The 18,210-nt window shown below is 43.4% G+C and overlaps 1 protein-coding gene across 1 annotated transcript in view; it reads left to right on the plus strand.

The window, feature by feature from the left end:
• ADGRL3 (adhesion G protein-coupled receptor L3) overlaps positions 1-18,210 on the plus strand; it is a 301,758-nt gene that overhangs the window by 261,336 nt on the left and 22,212 nt on the right. Inside the window, exons 17-19 of the mRNA XM_055725863.1 lie at positions 2,546-2,714; positions 5,540-5,665; positions 8,286-8,382. Of these exons, the coding sequence (XP_055581838.1) occupies positions 2,546-2,714; positions 5,540-5,665; positions 8,286-8,382 (392 nt within the window). The remainder of the gene's footprint in view (positions 1-2,545; positions 2,715-5,539; positions 5,666-8,285; positions 8,383-18,210) is intronic.

An 18,210-nucleotide genomic window follows, 5' to 3' on the forward strand; every position in this document is an offset into this window, starting at 1 on the left:
AGAAACAAATCGACTTTGCAGTAGACTTTCAGTTTGTTCTTCTGGTGAAGAGTCCTTTGTATTCATTCTTGCAGCATCATTCCCATGTTCTCTTTCATGGCTTGGTTCTTTTTTTTTTTTTTTCTGTGGATATAGGATGGAGCTATTCATAGTAATCTCCACACCCTCTTTTATCTCCAGGTCTTGGTTTCTGAAGCACAACACTGTAACGCATGCAGTTTGCTCTGTTGAGGGTCTTCTAACCCACAGATTCCTTTCCATCACTGAAGTTGGCATATTTCTGCTAAATAACTCTTTTGCTCCTGCACAGCTCTGCAGCCAAAGGCTGGCTTTGCTTCAGAGCAGAATAGTTTTCTGATGTCCTGGGAATATTTTTTAAAAGACTCTGTATGTGCAGGAAGCTTTTAGTCATGGAGGATAAGAGAAGGGAAGGAAAAAAGAAAGTGTTATTCACTTCATTTGTTGTTCTTTTTTTAAGGGGAAAAAAAGGTATTTTTTAAATTAGCGTGCAATTAAGATGATAATGTGCTCTCACTGATGGTGGAATCTCAGGGAGAAAAGTAAACCAAGTGGCTGAAGCTGTAAACTTTATCTAGTAAAACTTTATCTAGTAGCTACCTTTCTGAAGGATTTGGAGAGTGCATTTTCAATTTGCATTGTGCTAAATATTTATTAGCAGGATTGACTGGAAATGCTTCAAAGGAGCTGTTCTGGTCTGCTAGATACATAATAGTGATTTTTAAAGAACTGCCTTAATAAGCGGTTACCTTAGGGAGCTCTTCTGGTTGTGTGGTTAAATAATACATATTTTATAAAATTCAGTGGAAGTCTTAATGCTGTATTTTCATTCTGATACCTAAAGAAAACAACAACACAGAACATGAATACAACATCCTTATGCTTCTGTTTGTGACAAGCACTGGTAAAAGGAAAAGGATTCAAGGCTGCAGCTGTCATGGAGTCTCCACAGTGGAGACTGTCTGCTTGACCTCTGCAGGACTTATTTTTCCCCCAAGCTGCTGCTGCTTCATCTTTCTCCCCCTTGCCCCACGCTGTGCTAAGCAGGTGGGAGATCAAATATGGCCAAACCCTGGCCAGGTTTCTATAAGGCTGAAGTGGCTTAGAAATGTAGGCAGGTCCTTGTCCCGGCGAGAGCTTCTGCAGCACCCCAGGCTGCTTTGGGGCAGACAAGGAAGTAGTGGTGCTGGCTGGCTGCAAGCGTGTCTGCTTTGGGGAACCGAAGGGTTAAATGGTGAGGAAGGGGTGCAAAGATTGGATGTCATTGCATTCATTTTTATGTTGTTACACCTAATGATACCAGGGGAAGACAGAAAAAAATCAAGACCTTGAGGGAAAGGGCAGAGGAGTGCTCACGGTGCTGCTTGCTACACAGTTCCTGCTGTGCTTCCCAGCTAGAAGGTGGCTCTCTCCCCTGTGCAGCGGCAATTCCTTTAAAGCTGTAGGTATTTTAGCGTGTGGAAACTAGGGAGATAGCTAGGAGCAGGACCCAGTTTCTGTCTTGATTGTCACACTTCATCTTCTGTCCTGGTATTGGAAGAGCAGTCTCTGAGAAGTTAAATTAGCAGATGACTAAATGTTATTTAGGAGGGTAACATGGAATACTTCAGCCATCCAAGCAGGGCTTCCAGCTTTCCTGAAAGCACACTTTAAAAAATAGCATGCAGCAGCCATCCCATGTCCCCAGCTCTGCTCAAGCAGAAACTGCAGGCTACCCACATTTGCTTGAGCAACATTTGGGGCCAAGCAGTGGCTGCACTCCTACTTCCTGCTTCCCTCCTGGGATGGACCAAACCATAGTCTTAGTTTTGCAGCTGATGTGAAGGGCTGCCCTTCCTTTTCTCCAAGCACAAGTGTGGCAGCAGCTACTGTTTTAGCAAATGTGGTGTATGAGCGTCTATACGTGTATATGTATTTCCACTCATGGCAGCGTGGAAGAAGTGTGAAGCAGCATTGCAGAGAGCCTCCTTGTGTGGAGCTGATCTGGCAAGTGGTGAGGGCTTGCCCGCATGCTTGTAGTTGTCTATCTGGCTTACAGGCATATGGGAGACTAGCTAAAATGCAGCAATACATGTGTCTTGGTGTTAAGCATAAAGAAACTAACCCAGCTGGCACTTCTGTCCCAGTGGACTTCAAGAAAGGTGAAATTTAGCGTTGTTGTTTCAGTTGCTTTATTTTCTTTTCCTGCCATTTGCAGAAATAGCATCTACATGTCATTTACATATACGCTGCTTTTACATTACAAAAAAAAAAAAAGATAACATTGTGGTTACAAATATGCTTTTTTATGATAAAATTCTATACTCATAACATTTCCATTTCTGTATATTTCGTCAAGCCTGAAGATTGTAAACTGCATCCAGCTTGAAGACAAAACTCCCTACAACTCATTTTGATATGCTATTTACTTTTTTGCTAAAACCACGGGCAAAGCCTTTCTGCTTGTAAATGTGTGCTTTCTTTTGTTGATGAAAAAACAATCCCTTTTTTTTTTTTTCTTTTTTTTTTCTTTTTTTTCTCCTAACAGGTCCTGGGTTATAGGTGCAATAGCCCTACTCTGCCTATTAGGACTGACCTGGGCATTCGGACTCATGTATATTAATGAAAGCACAGTCATCATGGCGTATCTCTTCACCATATTCAATTCTCTGCAGGGAATGTTTATATTCATTTTCCATTGTGTCCTCCAGAAAAAGGTAAGACAGACGGTTCCCAGCGGCAAGAGCTGGTAGCGGGGTGTTTTGTTGCCTAACAACCGGAGCTTAACATCATCTGTGTGCCCTGAATTTGTCTTGCGCAGATTTATCTCCATGCACCTAATAAGGGTGGTATTTAGACTGGAAACTGGCAAGATGCAGGGGAATGAGGTGATAACGAAGATATGTGGCAGTGGCATTTCAGCAGCCGGGGTGCTAGTAACAAGCACGTTGGAAGCAAGGGAAAAGGCAGCTGGCAGTTTACAGGGCTTTACGGTAGTGAACCTGTAAAAGAACTTTTAACGTCCAGATTCTGTTTTCCCGTATGCCAGTGTGAGACAGGATTGACTCCATGAGTATCTGGAGTGTCCTCGTGTGGCTGAGTGCTCACAGCAAAATGAAGCTTTATATCCTTTCTCATTTGCAGTCCCTGCAGGAAATCACCCCTCTTTATAGCAGCATGTATGGGTTGATGCTATATAACGGGGGCTGCTTGCCCTGCTTTTTTAAGAACTGAAGGACCAGTGCTCTGCAACATTTCATTAGCCTTTGTGTTGTTTGGTCCTAATGTGGGCTTTTGGAAATCTTCCTTAGAGCAAGCACAATAAGTGCTTCTTGGTGGAACTTGGAAGTATGTCCCAACTAACGTTTGCAAGGTAACAGTGGAGTAACTTCGGTAAACTCGGGGCAGGGGGGAATAATAAAAATCTCTATATGTGGATGTAGATCAAACTTACAGCCTCTTACAATCAGTAATAAATAGTAAACATTTTTAAGAACCATTTTATACTCCACTGAAATTCAGTAGTTCACAGGTCTCCAACTCCGCATGTCTGCTGATATCTATGCACATCTTGGTTTCAAAGCGCAGTTTCTTTATCTAAATATAGGGTGAAGAGTTCATACATGGATACATCTGGTTCCCAGTTTCTCAGTGTAACCAGTGGTTTTTGTGAGAAGTGGCTTAGTGGGTAAAGTCAGGGCCATGTTGAGGTCTGTTCTCTATCCAAGTGCCCTGGGATTGCTCCTGTTTCCCACATTTTCCTATACAGGGAAAGGACATCTGACGTATGAAAATATAAGCAAAATTCATCATAACAAGTGAGCTCTGCAAGCGATGCCTCTGGAAGGATCTGCAGAGCTGTGCAAAAATGTCATTCTTGAAACCAAAGGAAGACTTTTGGTGTTCAGATTTGTGTCCTTGTCATTTAATCTCAAATTTGCGTGTGTTAAAAAGCTTAAAAGCTTTATCTATATGCAACTACCTACTGATGATCCCAAAACTTTCAGCAAGAAAGTTCCCAGGCAAGATGATCATAAGAATGTAGGAAGCATCACCGTCACTAGTGAAACCTGCAGGTGCCTCTTTGCAAAGGAGTTTGAATTTCTGCACCGTTCTCACTGGTCCATCCTCCTTCCTCCAATGCCCCTCACAAAGGCTAAGTCCCTAGCCTGCCATCCCAGCACAGCAACCTCTTTGGCTGTCAGGGTGCTCACGCAGTGTGGAAGAACCATTCTTTTTTCTGTCTCAAGCTAGTTTACACCCTTAAACCATCACTGATGATTGTGGCATTGCTTCTGATTTATAGCTGCATAGAGGGAAGGAGAATGCAGCTGCTAACGTGCTGTGGGGTGGATGCATCTCTCTGACCCAAGAGCTGAGGGAAGAATTATTTGAGGAGAAAAACCCCAAACATTTCCTTTCCTATCTATCATGGACTAGAAAATCAGCAAAAGATGCAGAGAGGCAAGCAGTGGGTGGCTAATTAAAGCAATTGAATTATTTTCTCTCAGCAAAGGATTGATTAGGCCATCGAGCATATTGGGCACTCGTGATATTGTGTTTGTCTTGAGCGCTTAAGGAAGAGCCTAATGAAAAAGCAGTAATTTGCTATTTAAGCACTTGTTTCATAGAGTTTTGAAATGCTCATAAATAGTCTGGCAAAATTTCGCAGCTAACCGTGTGCTTCAAGGAACCTCAGCTGGTGTTTTGGAAATGCATGGGGGCGTTGAGGGCTTCTTTTTGTCAGTGGGCAATGTGACCTGCTTTTGGCTTTTCAGTACAGTCTGCTCATTGTCAGTCTTGTCACATCTGGGTTTCTGGGTGTTGCTGCCCATAAAAAGTCACACCTGAAGTTCAGTCAAGGCATAGATCCTACCCTGACTCAAGTCAGTGTAGTTCCCCCGCAGCAAAGGAGGTGGCCCACCTTTACTCCAGGCAAGGAGTTGGCCCGGTTTGACTGCACTGCCCATTTAAAACATGACGGGCCTGCACGGTCCTGTGGGAAAGCAGGCTCCAGCCTGTGCACTGGGAATATAGTCTCTAGAGCTGCTGGCTGTACAGTTTCCTCGAGTTTCTACTGCAAGAAATAATTGAAAAATAATAAAAATAAAATCAATAGGTCTTACATTTATTTTGGAATTTTTCTTCTTAGTCCCCTGCCAGAAGCCATAACTTTTAGTACCTTGATGAGCCAATATGCTAGTTTACATCAAATCTATGAGGATATTAATTTTCAGTCATAAACAGTGTATCTGTAGTTTCTCCTGTGCTTGTTTGGTGTGCCTCAGAGGAGGCTGCCACTGTCTGGTGTCAACAAGCAGCTTTGCTGCATAAAAGCAATCCCTTACACCATTGTAAATGGTGAGCTCATGTATCGAGAGCATTCAGCTGCACGGTGTGATAGGCTTCTTCCCCACATACTGCAACAGCTGTTGTTTTAATGAACCCCTGAGGAAAAAATCAGAGGCTGTGATGAAAATTGGAAGGTGGTGGGTTGGAGGAAGAGCTGCTCGCTAACCACCTTTGCTCTTCCCTTGGCCAGGTACGTAAAGAGTATGGAAAATGCCTGCGCACACATTGCTGTAGTGGGAAAAGTACAGAGAGCTCTATCGGCTCAGGAAAAACCTCGGGGTCACGAACACCTGGAAGATATTCCACAGGCTCACAGGTAACCCGCGCTTTTTGTCCATGCCCCAATCCTTTGCACCACTGCACTGATGCCTTTCGCAGCTATGCTGGGAGGGGAGCTCTTTTCAGCACCGAAGGACCTGCCGTAGGGCTTGCTCCAGTGCACCTGCAGAGGTTTCCCACCCTCTCCGACCTGAATTCAACATGATGGCTTCCCTTGGGATGCGGTTTGGAATTAATGTCTCTCCAAGAAATTTCTAAATAATTGTGATGAGAACATAAATCCAAATTTGCCTTCCAGAGGCAGGTGGGTGGTCATCACCTGAGCTTCCTGCCCACTCTCCATGGGAATCAGGAGCTGGGACCATGTCAGCTATGCTACATCCCAGTATGTCCTTTAATCATGAGCTGAGGGTTGTTTTCACCACTGTAGCCATGTACAGGAGTAATGCTATAACAACCAAGTATTTTTCTTGCTAGAAAAAAAAACCTGCAAGAGTCTTGCAACAGTCTTCAAAGTGAAAGGGCTTTCTTTCTGGCATTCGGTGGTTTGATCAGTTCTTTGCCTCACTCAATTTGCCTTAGTTTATAGATCTTTTAGGAGAATCCATTGGGTTCAGATTATCTTATTAAGTTGCTGGATTTGTTACACTTTGGTCACCTGAAAATTCACATTTTGTGTAGTTTGTGCAGTTAGTAATTTTGAGGGTAACTTGTACATACAGATGCAGATTTATGGACGAACAGTTCATATAAAATAAAGAAGCTTACTTCTTAATCAATAGAAACCAAACACAAATTTATCCAGTATTACTAATGGTAGTAATTATACGTGACAGTTCCACTATTAAATTATGAAAGACATGCAGCGAGTAACAGTTTATAACCTCCCAGGAAAACCTAATTTGCGATTTATTTCTTGGAGCAAATTATTATTTATTTTAAGCATTTTTCAAGATGTTGTCCAAGAGCTCCACTTTGGCATGTATGTAGGTCTGGGTGTTACGCAGGGCAAATAACAGCAATAGAATATGGAGTTTCTCTCCAGCTGGCCATCACATCCCACAGTAATATCCAAAACACACTATATCCAGCAACATTTTGGTGGCCGATTTGAAAGCCTTTGGGCTTACATAACCTAGCTACAGGGCAGGTGCCATCCTCTCTGAGAAGAGTTGACTTAATGGGCCCTTCCTCTTGGCAGTCTCAGCGCAAGAAACCAAACCCTTCTGAGGGTGAACTGAGTCTCCTGGCAGTCGTGCTGTCATGGCAGGTGAGGTTTGAGGTAGGGGAGATTATTTTGCCTACAGGAGCTTGTCCTTGGAAGGGTGGAAGTTCCTGAGACCTATTGTAGGCAGGGAAAACCTCACACAGGTGATGGAGAGTGGATGGAGATCAGTCTGAGTTGCTGAAAGTGTCTGACTTCTAACTTCTGAACAAATCCCACGATGAGGAAATCTCCTAAGATTCTTTTTTTCTCTGAAAAGCATGTAGGAAACAGAATTAATCCACAATGGATCATGTCAAAGACATACAATATATTAAATGTCCAGGTGAAAAAAAGCGCATGGGCCTCTTGTCACACTGTGTTTCCCTTTATAGAGGGCTAACGCACGATAAAGAGATGCCGTTACTACATAGTTAATGAGTAGACTAGGACGCACTTTTCAGCTGTGACCACATGCGTAAGCCCTGGAAGATCTCCCATGGCTAAGATCCCACTATGTGAAGTACTGGATTTTTAGCAATTAGGAAAACCATGATCTGTCACAGTGTGAACCAGCCTTCCCAATCCCCCAGACTGCCCAGTACCGCTTTCACACAGCCATGGGATATGTCCATCATACTCTGAGAGGTGAGGCGAGGGAGAGTTTCCCCTGCACACCTGGGTTCCCCAGTCATCTTCACACAAGGATTGTGGTTGAAGTACTCGCAGGATGTGTATTGGCTGAATTTTTGATCTTTTGCAAGGTCTAGTTGGGGAGGAGCAAGACAGTAGCATAAAAGCCACGGAGATAGATACTCCACAGCATATTTGAGAAACAAAACAGAAGGCAAACATATTCAGGACAATTTCCCCAGCAGCAGAAGGTATACCACAGATGGGAAAACCGTAACAGATTTTTCAGTAGGGATTACAGAAGTCATTCATTTGGGTGGGATTTTTTTTTTCCCCCAATATTCCCCAAGATAGGTAGTAGCTGTAGAAAACTCCTGTTCATTCAGGAACACCAAGACAAAGATCAAGTCTCCTGTTACACTTCCTAAGAAATAAGACACCAGCTATCTGAGATAGTACAGGAAGCATGCATGCTTCTGTGTGTAAGTTATTTTTCTGTTATTTGGGGCTGTATTGGTAAATCTGTAGCTTGCAGGGGTCTAGGTTTTTTCTTATGATTTCTGTTGCTTTTTTTAGTGAAGATGTAAGCAATCCAATTATGCATTCTCTGAGATAGGCATTTGTGTTATGGAGTTAGGCAGTCAGGGTCTGGCATGCACGAGGCGGGTTATAGCAAAACAGCAACCGCTTGCTTACAGCTGGCTAGAAACAAGTCTCATCCTGATCTAGACATACCAATAGCCATCTTTAGTGAGGCAGAAAGAAACCTATCTGCAGCTGCTAAAAATTCATTACCTGCTGTGGTTCAATCCTTCTTCAGAGCCGGATTCGTAGGATGTGGAATGACACAGTTCGAAAGCAGTCCGAGTCTTCCTTTATTACTGGAGATATAAACAGTTCAGCTTCACTCAACAGAGGTAATTATGAACTATTTTTCATATCTCTAACTCTTGTGATGGCTTTAATGAGTCTGGAATGTGTTGCCCCTTTCCCCCACTCGCCCCTCCTCCTCACCTTGAATGGCACTGGACCCTGTTCTCCTGCATAAGAAATGTTACAGTGATAACTGGGAGGAGGTTTTGTGGTGGTGGTTGCCTTCTTTTCCTTTTCTTTCTTTATTTTTACACATGCATTTTCAAGAGTTGTCATTTCTGGAAGGAGGTTAGGAGAAGCAAAAGAGATAAAAGAAATGAAGTTGAAAAGAAATCTCCCTTTTCCCTCAGCAAACTGCTTGTGCCAGAAGCTGCTGAGGCATCAGGCCCATTGCTGATGGTGAAAATGGGCCGTTATGGCACTGTAAAGCCTGTGTTAAGCATCACAGGAGTCCTGATTGTCCTGGGTATGTAGTAATGCTGTCATCTTTATGGAAGCAAAAACGAGCAGCAGAGCATAGACATAAGAAAAAACCTGTGCTTGGTACAAAATTGTCTGCATTGGTGTTAACGTACCTAGTTTGAAGAGCTGACTGATGTGAACTTTATAGACATCTGTGGAGGAAAGGCTATCAGAAAAATATATGCCAGAATGTGGTGCCGGGCACAGGAGGAAAACTGAACAGCTTTTTTTAAAAAAGGCATTTTCAGGGAGTTGCAGGAAAGCAATGGTAATGCCACAAAAAGAGCTTCAGAGACTGTTTTATTTCTTTTTCAGTATGATTACTTTATGGCTTAGCCTTGAGCAACCAGATGCAAAATTCTGTTTGGTGTATCTGCCCAGTGTGTGCTGGAATTAAGAGGGGGTAGAATTGGGGATTACTGGGCCCAGCTGTTCTCTCATGATGGTGAAAATAAAAAATATTTTCAGTCCTGATGACTGGACTGCAAAGCTCAGCTGAGAACTGAGTTGGAACTTTGGTTTGGTTCTTATTCAGTCTTTATTCACCCAAAATTCCCACTGATTTTAGGGTGAGTTTTGCCTGGGGATGGGCTTGAAGGATTTTGACTGTGCCATTAGTAGTATTGACTGCTGAGTGCTGGGGAACCGGGGGTATGCGATTCAGTTCTCTGCACGTTAAATATATCACCCAAATCAGTGCAAAGGGGAAGGCAGTGCAGTTAACACGGAGATGTACCTTTCTCTCTCAACCCCCTCTTGTGGGTTTTGGGCCGGGATGTTTTCACTTTGTGCTGAAGGTTCGTTAATAAAGAGAGCTATAAGATGCCGTTACTGCAAATGCCTGATTTAACCACATGTGTTGCCCTCACATCTGTCTTTATATCAAAGACTGGAGAGCTACAGCCAGACTTCTCTGGGGATAGTTTAGAGGGGGATCAGTTGTTGCACAAATGTTACAGCAAGAACCACTGTTTCTCTTGGCCATCCATCGCTCCATCCCGGCAGCAAACTAAAATGTGTTTTGCATGAAATGTTCACTCCCTTAGTTAGTGCAGAAGTTGATTTACTCTCCAACGCAGCCGGGGCTACAAAGGGAAATGCTTTAGCAAAGAGGATCTTCTGGGCTCGTCGGCAAAGGGCAGGCACCTCTCCTTTTTCTTATTAGGCTTTTTTTCTGTGCAAAGAAGGGAGTATGACCATAAATTGGGAAAGCTGTGAAGAGGTTTCACGTGGGCAATCTTCATCCCAGTGTGGCGAGAGCCTGTTACTAGATGTGCCTGTTATTTAAAGGTCAGTTGGGAAATGAACTGCTGGAGTAGGCATCTTCAAAGTGGATTTCATCCAGCTGTTTTCCTTGTGTAACATCAGATGAGGTGAATCACCTGAAGGGCCTGAATCTCTCCGCTGACTACAGAAGCAGCCTGATAACTGTCTCGGAAGGGGAGCCTTTTAGGTGGGACACTTAAGTGACTTGAATAAGTTGTCCTATTGTACAGGGGCATCCTCCGTATTTTTCACACAGGCAGGCACAGTACTTGTTGGTTGTTTTTTTTCTTTTCTGGTAGACAGAAGTATCTGCAAAACATTTATTTGGGCAAAGCAGCAGGTGGTCAGTTCTGCTAGGAAAATACACCTGACATCAACAGTAATCCCAACTGCATGGGGCCTGAGATATTTCACACTTTATCCTGTTTATTCAGGCGGAAAAGAAATGTTCATGGTCTTAGGGCTTTGCATAGAACGCAAGCTGGTTTTTTTCAGTCTCTCCAGAGAAAGCTGCAGCCTGAATAGACCAATGGGACAATGTGGTTTTCACAGTTCTTGTCTTCATCTTAATATTTTAATACATATCAAGCTTTGAAGGAGCTGTTTCATTAACGTTTTATTTACAAGTGTGCAATAAAAGCTCAGAGGAATCAAGAGTGAGCCTGGAATTGCCCAAGGTTGATAGAACAGGCTTGCGTACCGGTTCAGAAGTCCCTCTCCAGCCATCCCAGCCTAGATACCTTTCTTTTGAAAGTGTCTGTATTTTCCCTAATTAAACGTCCTTTGTGCACTGGTATTTTCCCCAGAGCCTTCAGACACCAGCCCCCTTTCTAAAACAGGGATAAAATGATACTTTCTCCCCAGAATCACCCCATCCTCCAGGTCCTGGCCAAACTCTACTTTTCCATGTCCTGGGCCAGCACCGAGTTTCCATGTTTCTGTCATGGGAGCAGAAAGCTGTGAGACATCCTCCAACTAGGGTACTTTCTTATTTAAGTCTTTTTTTCAGTGATCACATTCACGGTACTCACAGTGCCTCGCCACTTAATAACGACCCAGGCAAGACTGCGCTGTCTGCATTCCTGTATGATGACCAGGATCTCTCTATACTATCCCATCCCCTCTTCTTCCTCCATGAAGCTCCTGGGCATCAGTCTGGAATATCATGTCTGTGTTAGTGTATCCCTCCTTTAGACATAACTATGTCTTTTTCTGATTTAGCAGATGTTGCACTGCTCATTGCTTTTTCCAGCTCCAGATCCTCTTTTAGGTACTACCCCCTGCTCCAAAGTGATTTGCCATACTGTTATTTTTCTTATTGTCATTTATCATACCAGAAATTTTGGGCATAACCCCAAACTTGCCTGACATAATGTGCTCTGTAACAAAAACTATACTCACTCTTGACTCGTAAGACGTACAAGACCATTTCAGATATTTCCTGAAGGTAATGTCTAATTATGCATTAGTCCAAAATGTTTCAGGCTTTGTTTCTTCTTGTTTGTTATGGCTTAGTAATGGTTTAGATGTGAGGTTGTTGTACCACTAAAATCAGGAGGAAAGGAACATAAATTGACCATGGAATTCCTCTTTTACTGTCAAATGAAGAGAATGCCAGTCCACCCCATGGTCATGAACTCTGTTTCAGGAAGCAGTGGAATTCCTGCTCCCTGCACTCCCACTCCACACCCTTCCCCAGTTCTTTGCACCATAGCTCTAGCTGGATGTTTCTGCTATCTATTTCACATTCAGCCTGTGCTCTGCATTTCTTTTCCCAGTGCTGAAAACTTGCAGGGGTGTAAAAGCTGAACCAGACTGGTTACCTTGGCAGAAAAACCTTTTGTTTGGTGTAAGTGGTCGTGATGCAGGCACTTGGATGCAATGCTAAAAAACTGAACCAAATGGTATGCATGTAGGATGGACTGTTTGCTAAAACTGACTACTTTGAAGACTGAAGAGTAGAAGGTATGAAGGGTCTTTTATGTTAGGTTCATGAGGAGAAAGCGGAGCAGATGACTGCTTGGTTGTAACAGCAAATTTTTCAGTACTTGGGCTAAGGACAATTTTTAAAAAGAGCTAGAGATTAAAAGCAATTAACAGCATTACTGTTACTCCAATTCTGCTGTACTAGTGCTTTGGTAATTTAATCGTGGACCTGTGCTGTACCTGTGGAAGCAGCGAGGGAAATCAGAATGTCTCTCAGCGCAGTGATGATAGAAAGTGGAGTGGTTTGCAGGGGACTGCTATAAGCGTGAGCACTGCTGGGCTCTGATGGTGCAACATGGGCCCAAGCTTTGGGTACATACAGGTGGCCACCTCAGGAGAATGAGGGACAGGTCTGTTTGCACCTTCAAAGCGTTACTGTCAAAAAGCACTTGGATAGCTCAGACAGCCTTGCAAACAAGCAGTCATAGCCTGAAACAGCAGTGTGACTCCAGCCTATTTTTATCCATGTCTTAGGTAAGAGGTAATACAGTAATTACTGTTTCTCTTTGGATATGAGACAACTGGGAGAGAAAATAAATCAATGTGAACTATATGGTACTTTGTTACCTTTCAGGGTTTCAAGTTGGGTAGGAGGTGGTATTTATTTTTTTTCCAGAGGAAAAATGGAAGTTATCTGTTAAAGAAAGGATTGTTCTTTGTTTTGGTGAGGCTTGTGAGCAGCAGAGACAAAGAAGAGTTTGTCACTGATAAGAGGCAGTGCTTTGTTATAGGAAAATGCACTGACAGGGCTATGTATATACATTCAAGTTAGCTGGTAAGGGGAACTATATCTTCATTCATGGCAAACACTTGATGTATCTTAATGTTTTTTCCCCTCTTTGGGGAATTAAATGGACTAGGAGTAAAGCCACCAGACTTCTTTGAAAATAGAAAGTACTCCAGAAGTCTGCTATGTTGGTCCAAGTGCTGTGATGCTCTGAGTCTTGGCTTACAAACTAGACAGCAAATTTAATAGTTTATTCCAATAACAGTCTTGCTGTACAAACGTGGACCTCTTGTCTTTTGGCTATATGCATATATGCTCTATGTCTCCTCAGCCCCAAAGCACATCCCCACCACCCTCATCCACAGAGGTCTCCTGGAGGGATTTCTTGGCAGTCTACATTGCTGCATGACTTGTCTAAAGGACCAGAAACATCAGAGCTGTAAGAGCAGAGCTGTTTCATGAGGGAGAAGAGCTAGGACCTGAGAGGAAGTCAAGCGCTATCACACCCTCACTGACAGGACATGGTCCTGCAGGGACTTAAGCCAGCAGGCAGACCTGGGTGCTGGTATCAGGGTCCATCCACAACCCTGGACAAGGTGAGAGGATGAACCAGGCCCAGGGTCCAGCCCAGAGCAGCAGGAGATGTTGGCAGGCAGGGCTGGAAACTGGGCTACAACCCAGGTTCGAGGTCCAGCCAGGAGACAGACACAAAGCAAGGACATGGTGCCCAGGGCTGAGTAGGGAGTGTGGGTGCCTGGTGGGTCTCATCGGGGTCACTAAGTCTTATGGGAGTCATCAGGACCTGGACAGCTGGTGCAGGATTGGAGCCCAGGACCTCTGGCAAGGTCTGTTCATGAGGGAGTGTGCCCTTGCCAGCAAACCCCATCAAACAGTCATCACAAAGCCCAAAGATCCCCAGTATTGGCACACCAGATATTATTCCTGGCTAGGAAAGCTGTATTCAGTCCCTGTTTGTTCCCATGCAAATGGGCTGAAATGGGAAATGGAAATGAGGGTATTGTTTGTCCCTACCCCTTGCTTTTTCTTCCCAAATGCATGTGTCGTTGCATGTCTCAGCTTCTAAGTAGCACTCCAGAATAAATACTTGATTTCCCTTTGCTTTATTATTTCTCCCCTGCGTTTTTATATCAACCACAAAAACTTAATCTGAAATGTACACAGGAAAAAGGGAAATTATTGCTACTGTTTTCAGAGATAATCAGTTTAATGTCAAATTCATGTGGATTTCTTCATAATGAACAGAACAAATTGCCTTCAAATTCAAACAGTGGGAATCTGAGTCAGAGAGGAAAATTAAAATGAAGAACATTAATATCCTGATTTCTAACCCAACCGAGACCTGATTGTTTCCTAAATGAAATCTCCCATCAAATTCCTCCCACCCACCCAAAAATATAAATAAGCTGTGATTTCCAGGCTGAAATCGTATCTGCACTGTTAACTCAGCGGGGATGACTGTGTGTGTTGCAGGGAGGGTGAGTGAAGTTTTAAATTATCTTCAGGTGGCCATATTATCCTGCATTTTTAGGAAGCAGTTATTTAGAAAACACAGTAGAAGGTAAAATTCTTCCTTTAATAGGAGACTGTCACTCCAGAGGACAGGAGGTGTGGGTTAGCACGGGGGCACTGCAGTGAGTCAGGCTTGGATTCCTATCCCCAGATCTTCCCTTCCTGCTCAGAGACAGGGACTGCTGGATATGCCTGTGTTGCGAGATGAAGATGCTTCAGTTTAGCTGTCTGCAGGGGTGGTGGGTCATTGTCTGGACTTAATTTGGCAATAAAGCAGTGAAAACAGGGTAAAGTTTGGTGTGGCTAAAAGGAGAGACAAGCAAAGGAGGAGAAAAAAAGAAAAGGAAAAAGCAAAATGGAAAAAGAAAAATCAAGTCAAGATTCCCCTAGGGATCTCAAACCCCATCCCCAGTACACTTCAAAGAGCAATTGCTGCTCGTTGTAGCCCAGTTGTGATGCTGACTCTTTGCTGCTGGTGCCTAGATTAAGCAAAGAGCAGGTGGAAATTTGGACCATGCAAGCACTAGTGTTGTCATGCATCAGTCCTTCTCAAGATGCTTGTTCGCTCCTTGATGGATTGATGTGACCGGCATGACAGTCAGATTTCTACTGAATTTATGTTGCATATAAAACAAAAAGCAAGCAGCCAGACTCTGGGAGAGGTAGAAACGCCTCTACTCATCTTCATAAGATGTTCAGAGGGCGCCATCAACTGATCTGTCACAGTCTGTCTAAATGCTTCTTACCTGCTCTGAGTAACACCTGTGACTTTTCGTGGGGCTTAAAGATATTAGAGAATAAATGCCTTCTCTGTTTTCTTTCCATTTGTTTTCTCTTTACTGCTCTCTTTGGCAGCAAACAGTGCCTCAGCTTCTCCTATGAAGTCAGTCAGTTTTCATGTCATTTTCAGAGATGGTTTTATGGTGTGGGGATTTTTTAAATTTTAAGTTAGCAAGTTGTAGCTGCACGAACATGCAAATTGGCAAGCAGAGTTAGTGATGACCACTGCAATTTTTGAACACATTTTCAAGTTTGCCAGATCCCATTTTTTTTTTTTCTTTTAGTCTTGTTCCTGTTGTGGTACTGTATTAGGCAGGTTCAGCACAGTAGATTCCCAGGATGTTGAAGGTGCTTGTGGTTGCTTTCCTTGTTCATGAATGCATCTGCAGATACCTAGAGGGAACTCACTGAAACTCACGCGGGTATAAAAATGCTTTGCATTCTTGGGGTTTTTTTCCTGAGCACTAAGCACTAAGGTCCAAAATAATTGGACCAAAGCAATATGTATGTCTTCTGCAAACACTTTGCTTTTGTGAGTATCATTACTGTGCAATGGGGCATGTGGTGTGGAGCAAGAGGTGCATCTGTTTAAATCTGATCTCCTGGAGATGCTTTCAAAGCTTGGTGCTCTGCTTTCAGTGATGCTCAAGCTTATCTGGAGGTGAATTCTCAAAGTTGAGCCCAAGATGGCCCTGGTAGGGGCAGCAGCCTCTGTGACTGTTCAGAGACCATCATGTGCTGATGAGCAAATCTCATTTCTTTAGCAGTGTTACTTTAAATCTAACACATGGCGCGTTTCCCCAGAACCTATCGTTTTTGCAGAGTGCTGAGAGGTGTCAGCGCTTAACACTGTCCTTGCTCACCATTGCTGAGTCAACAGGGGCGAGGTGCTGCATGAAGCTGAGGGATGCAGTGATCCTTGCCCTCGAGCTTCTCCCTTCCCACTGGCTAGAAAAGCCCTCAGCCCTGAAAAATATAGTCTTTGTTTCAAGGGATTCAACAGTCCTGGAGCCTGGTGGCTTCTGGTTTAGCCACAAATGGCAACAGCAGTGCCACTCTCCTCTGGGGTATGATTAGAAGTTCAGTTTCTATTCCTTTCTGGTCCAGGCTGCAGCTTGAGAAGGGGGTAATTGTTTTCAGAGGTACCTAGGTGTCCCCTGGCTGTTTGGTGGAAATCAAGGGGTGAGAAGCAGGATGAGAGTCCGTGGCAGCATCACTCTGCTAATCCAGAGCGAGCCTGCAGGCTGTTCTCTAGCATCTTGTCCAGCCACAGTTTCTTGAGTGCTGCAATTTCTGCTCTTCACCAGGGAGACTGTCCCAGCACCATGGATGCTTGCAGCAGTGCTCACAACACCAGGGAGAGCTTGCAAAACAAATAGCATGGTCAATTTATACCGGGACTTTAACATTTTCATTTTACCCAGGACTGAAGCAAAATGGAGGCTGTTCCTTTACCTCCTCGTTTCACCACCACTGGCATCTTCCTGATTAAGCTCTGTGGTTTCATCCCCCCTACGCTTCTGCTTCTTATATTCTCTCTTTTAACCCTTACAGACTACACACGTTCTCTCCTGACCCCATGGATGCCTCAGCCTGGGGCCCATCGCCAAGGTGGAGGGCATATTTGGAGGGAGTAGATCACATGCAGTTACACCAAATCAGCCAGGGGAGATTGCTGTTTGCAAGCCATAAATCTCTGCAACCCTCTTAAGTGACTGTTGGTTTGGCTAAATGTCAACATCTGGCCTCCAAATGACCCATGCTGATAATGTCATATGAAGCAGAGAGAAATTCCAGGTAGATGACAGCAGAGGAGTGCTTTCTGTTTGTAAGGGAAATTCCACAGATTTTTAGACAAGCAAATTGCCTCTTCTGGTTTTTCCTTTTTTCCTCTTTTTTTTTTTTTTTTTTTCCCTCTCCTTTTTCCCCCCCTAATCAGCTGTACATTTTGTGCCAGGAAAATTATCTTTTTCATGATTGAGGATCAAAACTTGGGGAATTTAACTCCTCTTTCTGCCTATGTGCAATATGAATTCCGCTGTCGATTGTCTTCTGGTTCATTTTGCCTCTCTGCTGCCTGGGACTGAGTTAGCTGAGATTTGTTGCAGTGATTTCAGTGAGTGACGTGACATTCTTCCTTTGGGAGATATTATGAACTGGCTTTGATTTTAGGATTGACAGCCATATAATTGGAAGTTCAGTCATTAGGTGGATCAGATTTAAAGAGGAAAAGTAAGGGCAAGGCAATTTCTGAAATCAGAGCAGGCTTTGGGGAGTATTAGATCCAGCAGAGTATTGCTGCAGAGCAATTTTAATATGATGACTGTGAAGGAGGAAGGAAGCATGGCTGCTTATATAGATTCCTGTAAGTATGGTCCAATTTCCACCATAGGCAGGGCTCTCTGCATGTCTTAAGTAAAAGCTCAGGTCTAGTGAGAAATAAGCATAAGCAAGAAGAATAAGGGATAATGTATGTTTGTATAGTCAAGGTAAAGTGAGGTATAAACTCTTGGAAGTTGTAGTTGAGGTAAAAAGAAATGTCCCATCCTCGGACAACATCTCTGCCCCAAGCAGTTGAGAAGGAATCAGCAAGTGGGCAAATATTTACAAACTGATGTAGAACATGGCCTGCAGATTATAATCCAGCAGAGGTTTGTCATCTGAAATCATTGCAGAAGAAAGGAAGGAAAAAAAGGGGCAATGAAATACTCTCCCTCCCCTGTCTCTGCATAAAACCATGGGATGTTTCATTTGGCAGAAGATGGCCCAGAGCTTAACCACCTCATTTGCTGAAACTCCATTTTGCTGCAGTCAGTATTAATAGCTTCTCAATGAATAGATCAGATGCTGCAAGTGACAACAAACCTATTTGAGAGAAATTTAATAGGGAGGTTTATTGAAGTTTATTAACTGAATCCTGTTGGCTATTATAAGAACACAGCTTGATAAATTCAAACGTCAGAGCATTTGTTGGAGGGAACCAGGAAAAATGCTGAAATTACCTGTTTTCCTCCAGCAAATACGTGTGATTTCACTTTTCATGATTGTGTTCGTCATTGGAATAAATTGTAAGTGAACACGTGGAAGACCAGGGTTCTTTAAATACTTGAAAACTCTGCCT

Source organism: Falco cherrug, chromosome 1, assembly GCF_023634085.1.
Source record: "Falco cherrug isolate bFalChe1 chromosome 1, bFalChe1.pri, whole genome shotgun sequence".
Classification (NCBI taxonomy): domain Eukaryota; kingdom Metazoa; phylum Chordata; class Aves; order Falconiformes; family Falconidae; genus Falco; species Falco cherrug.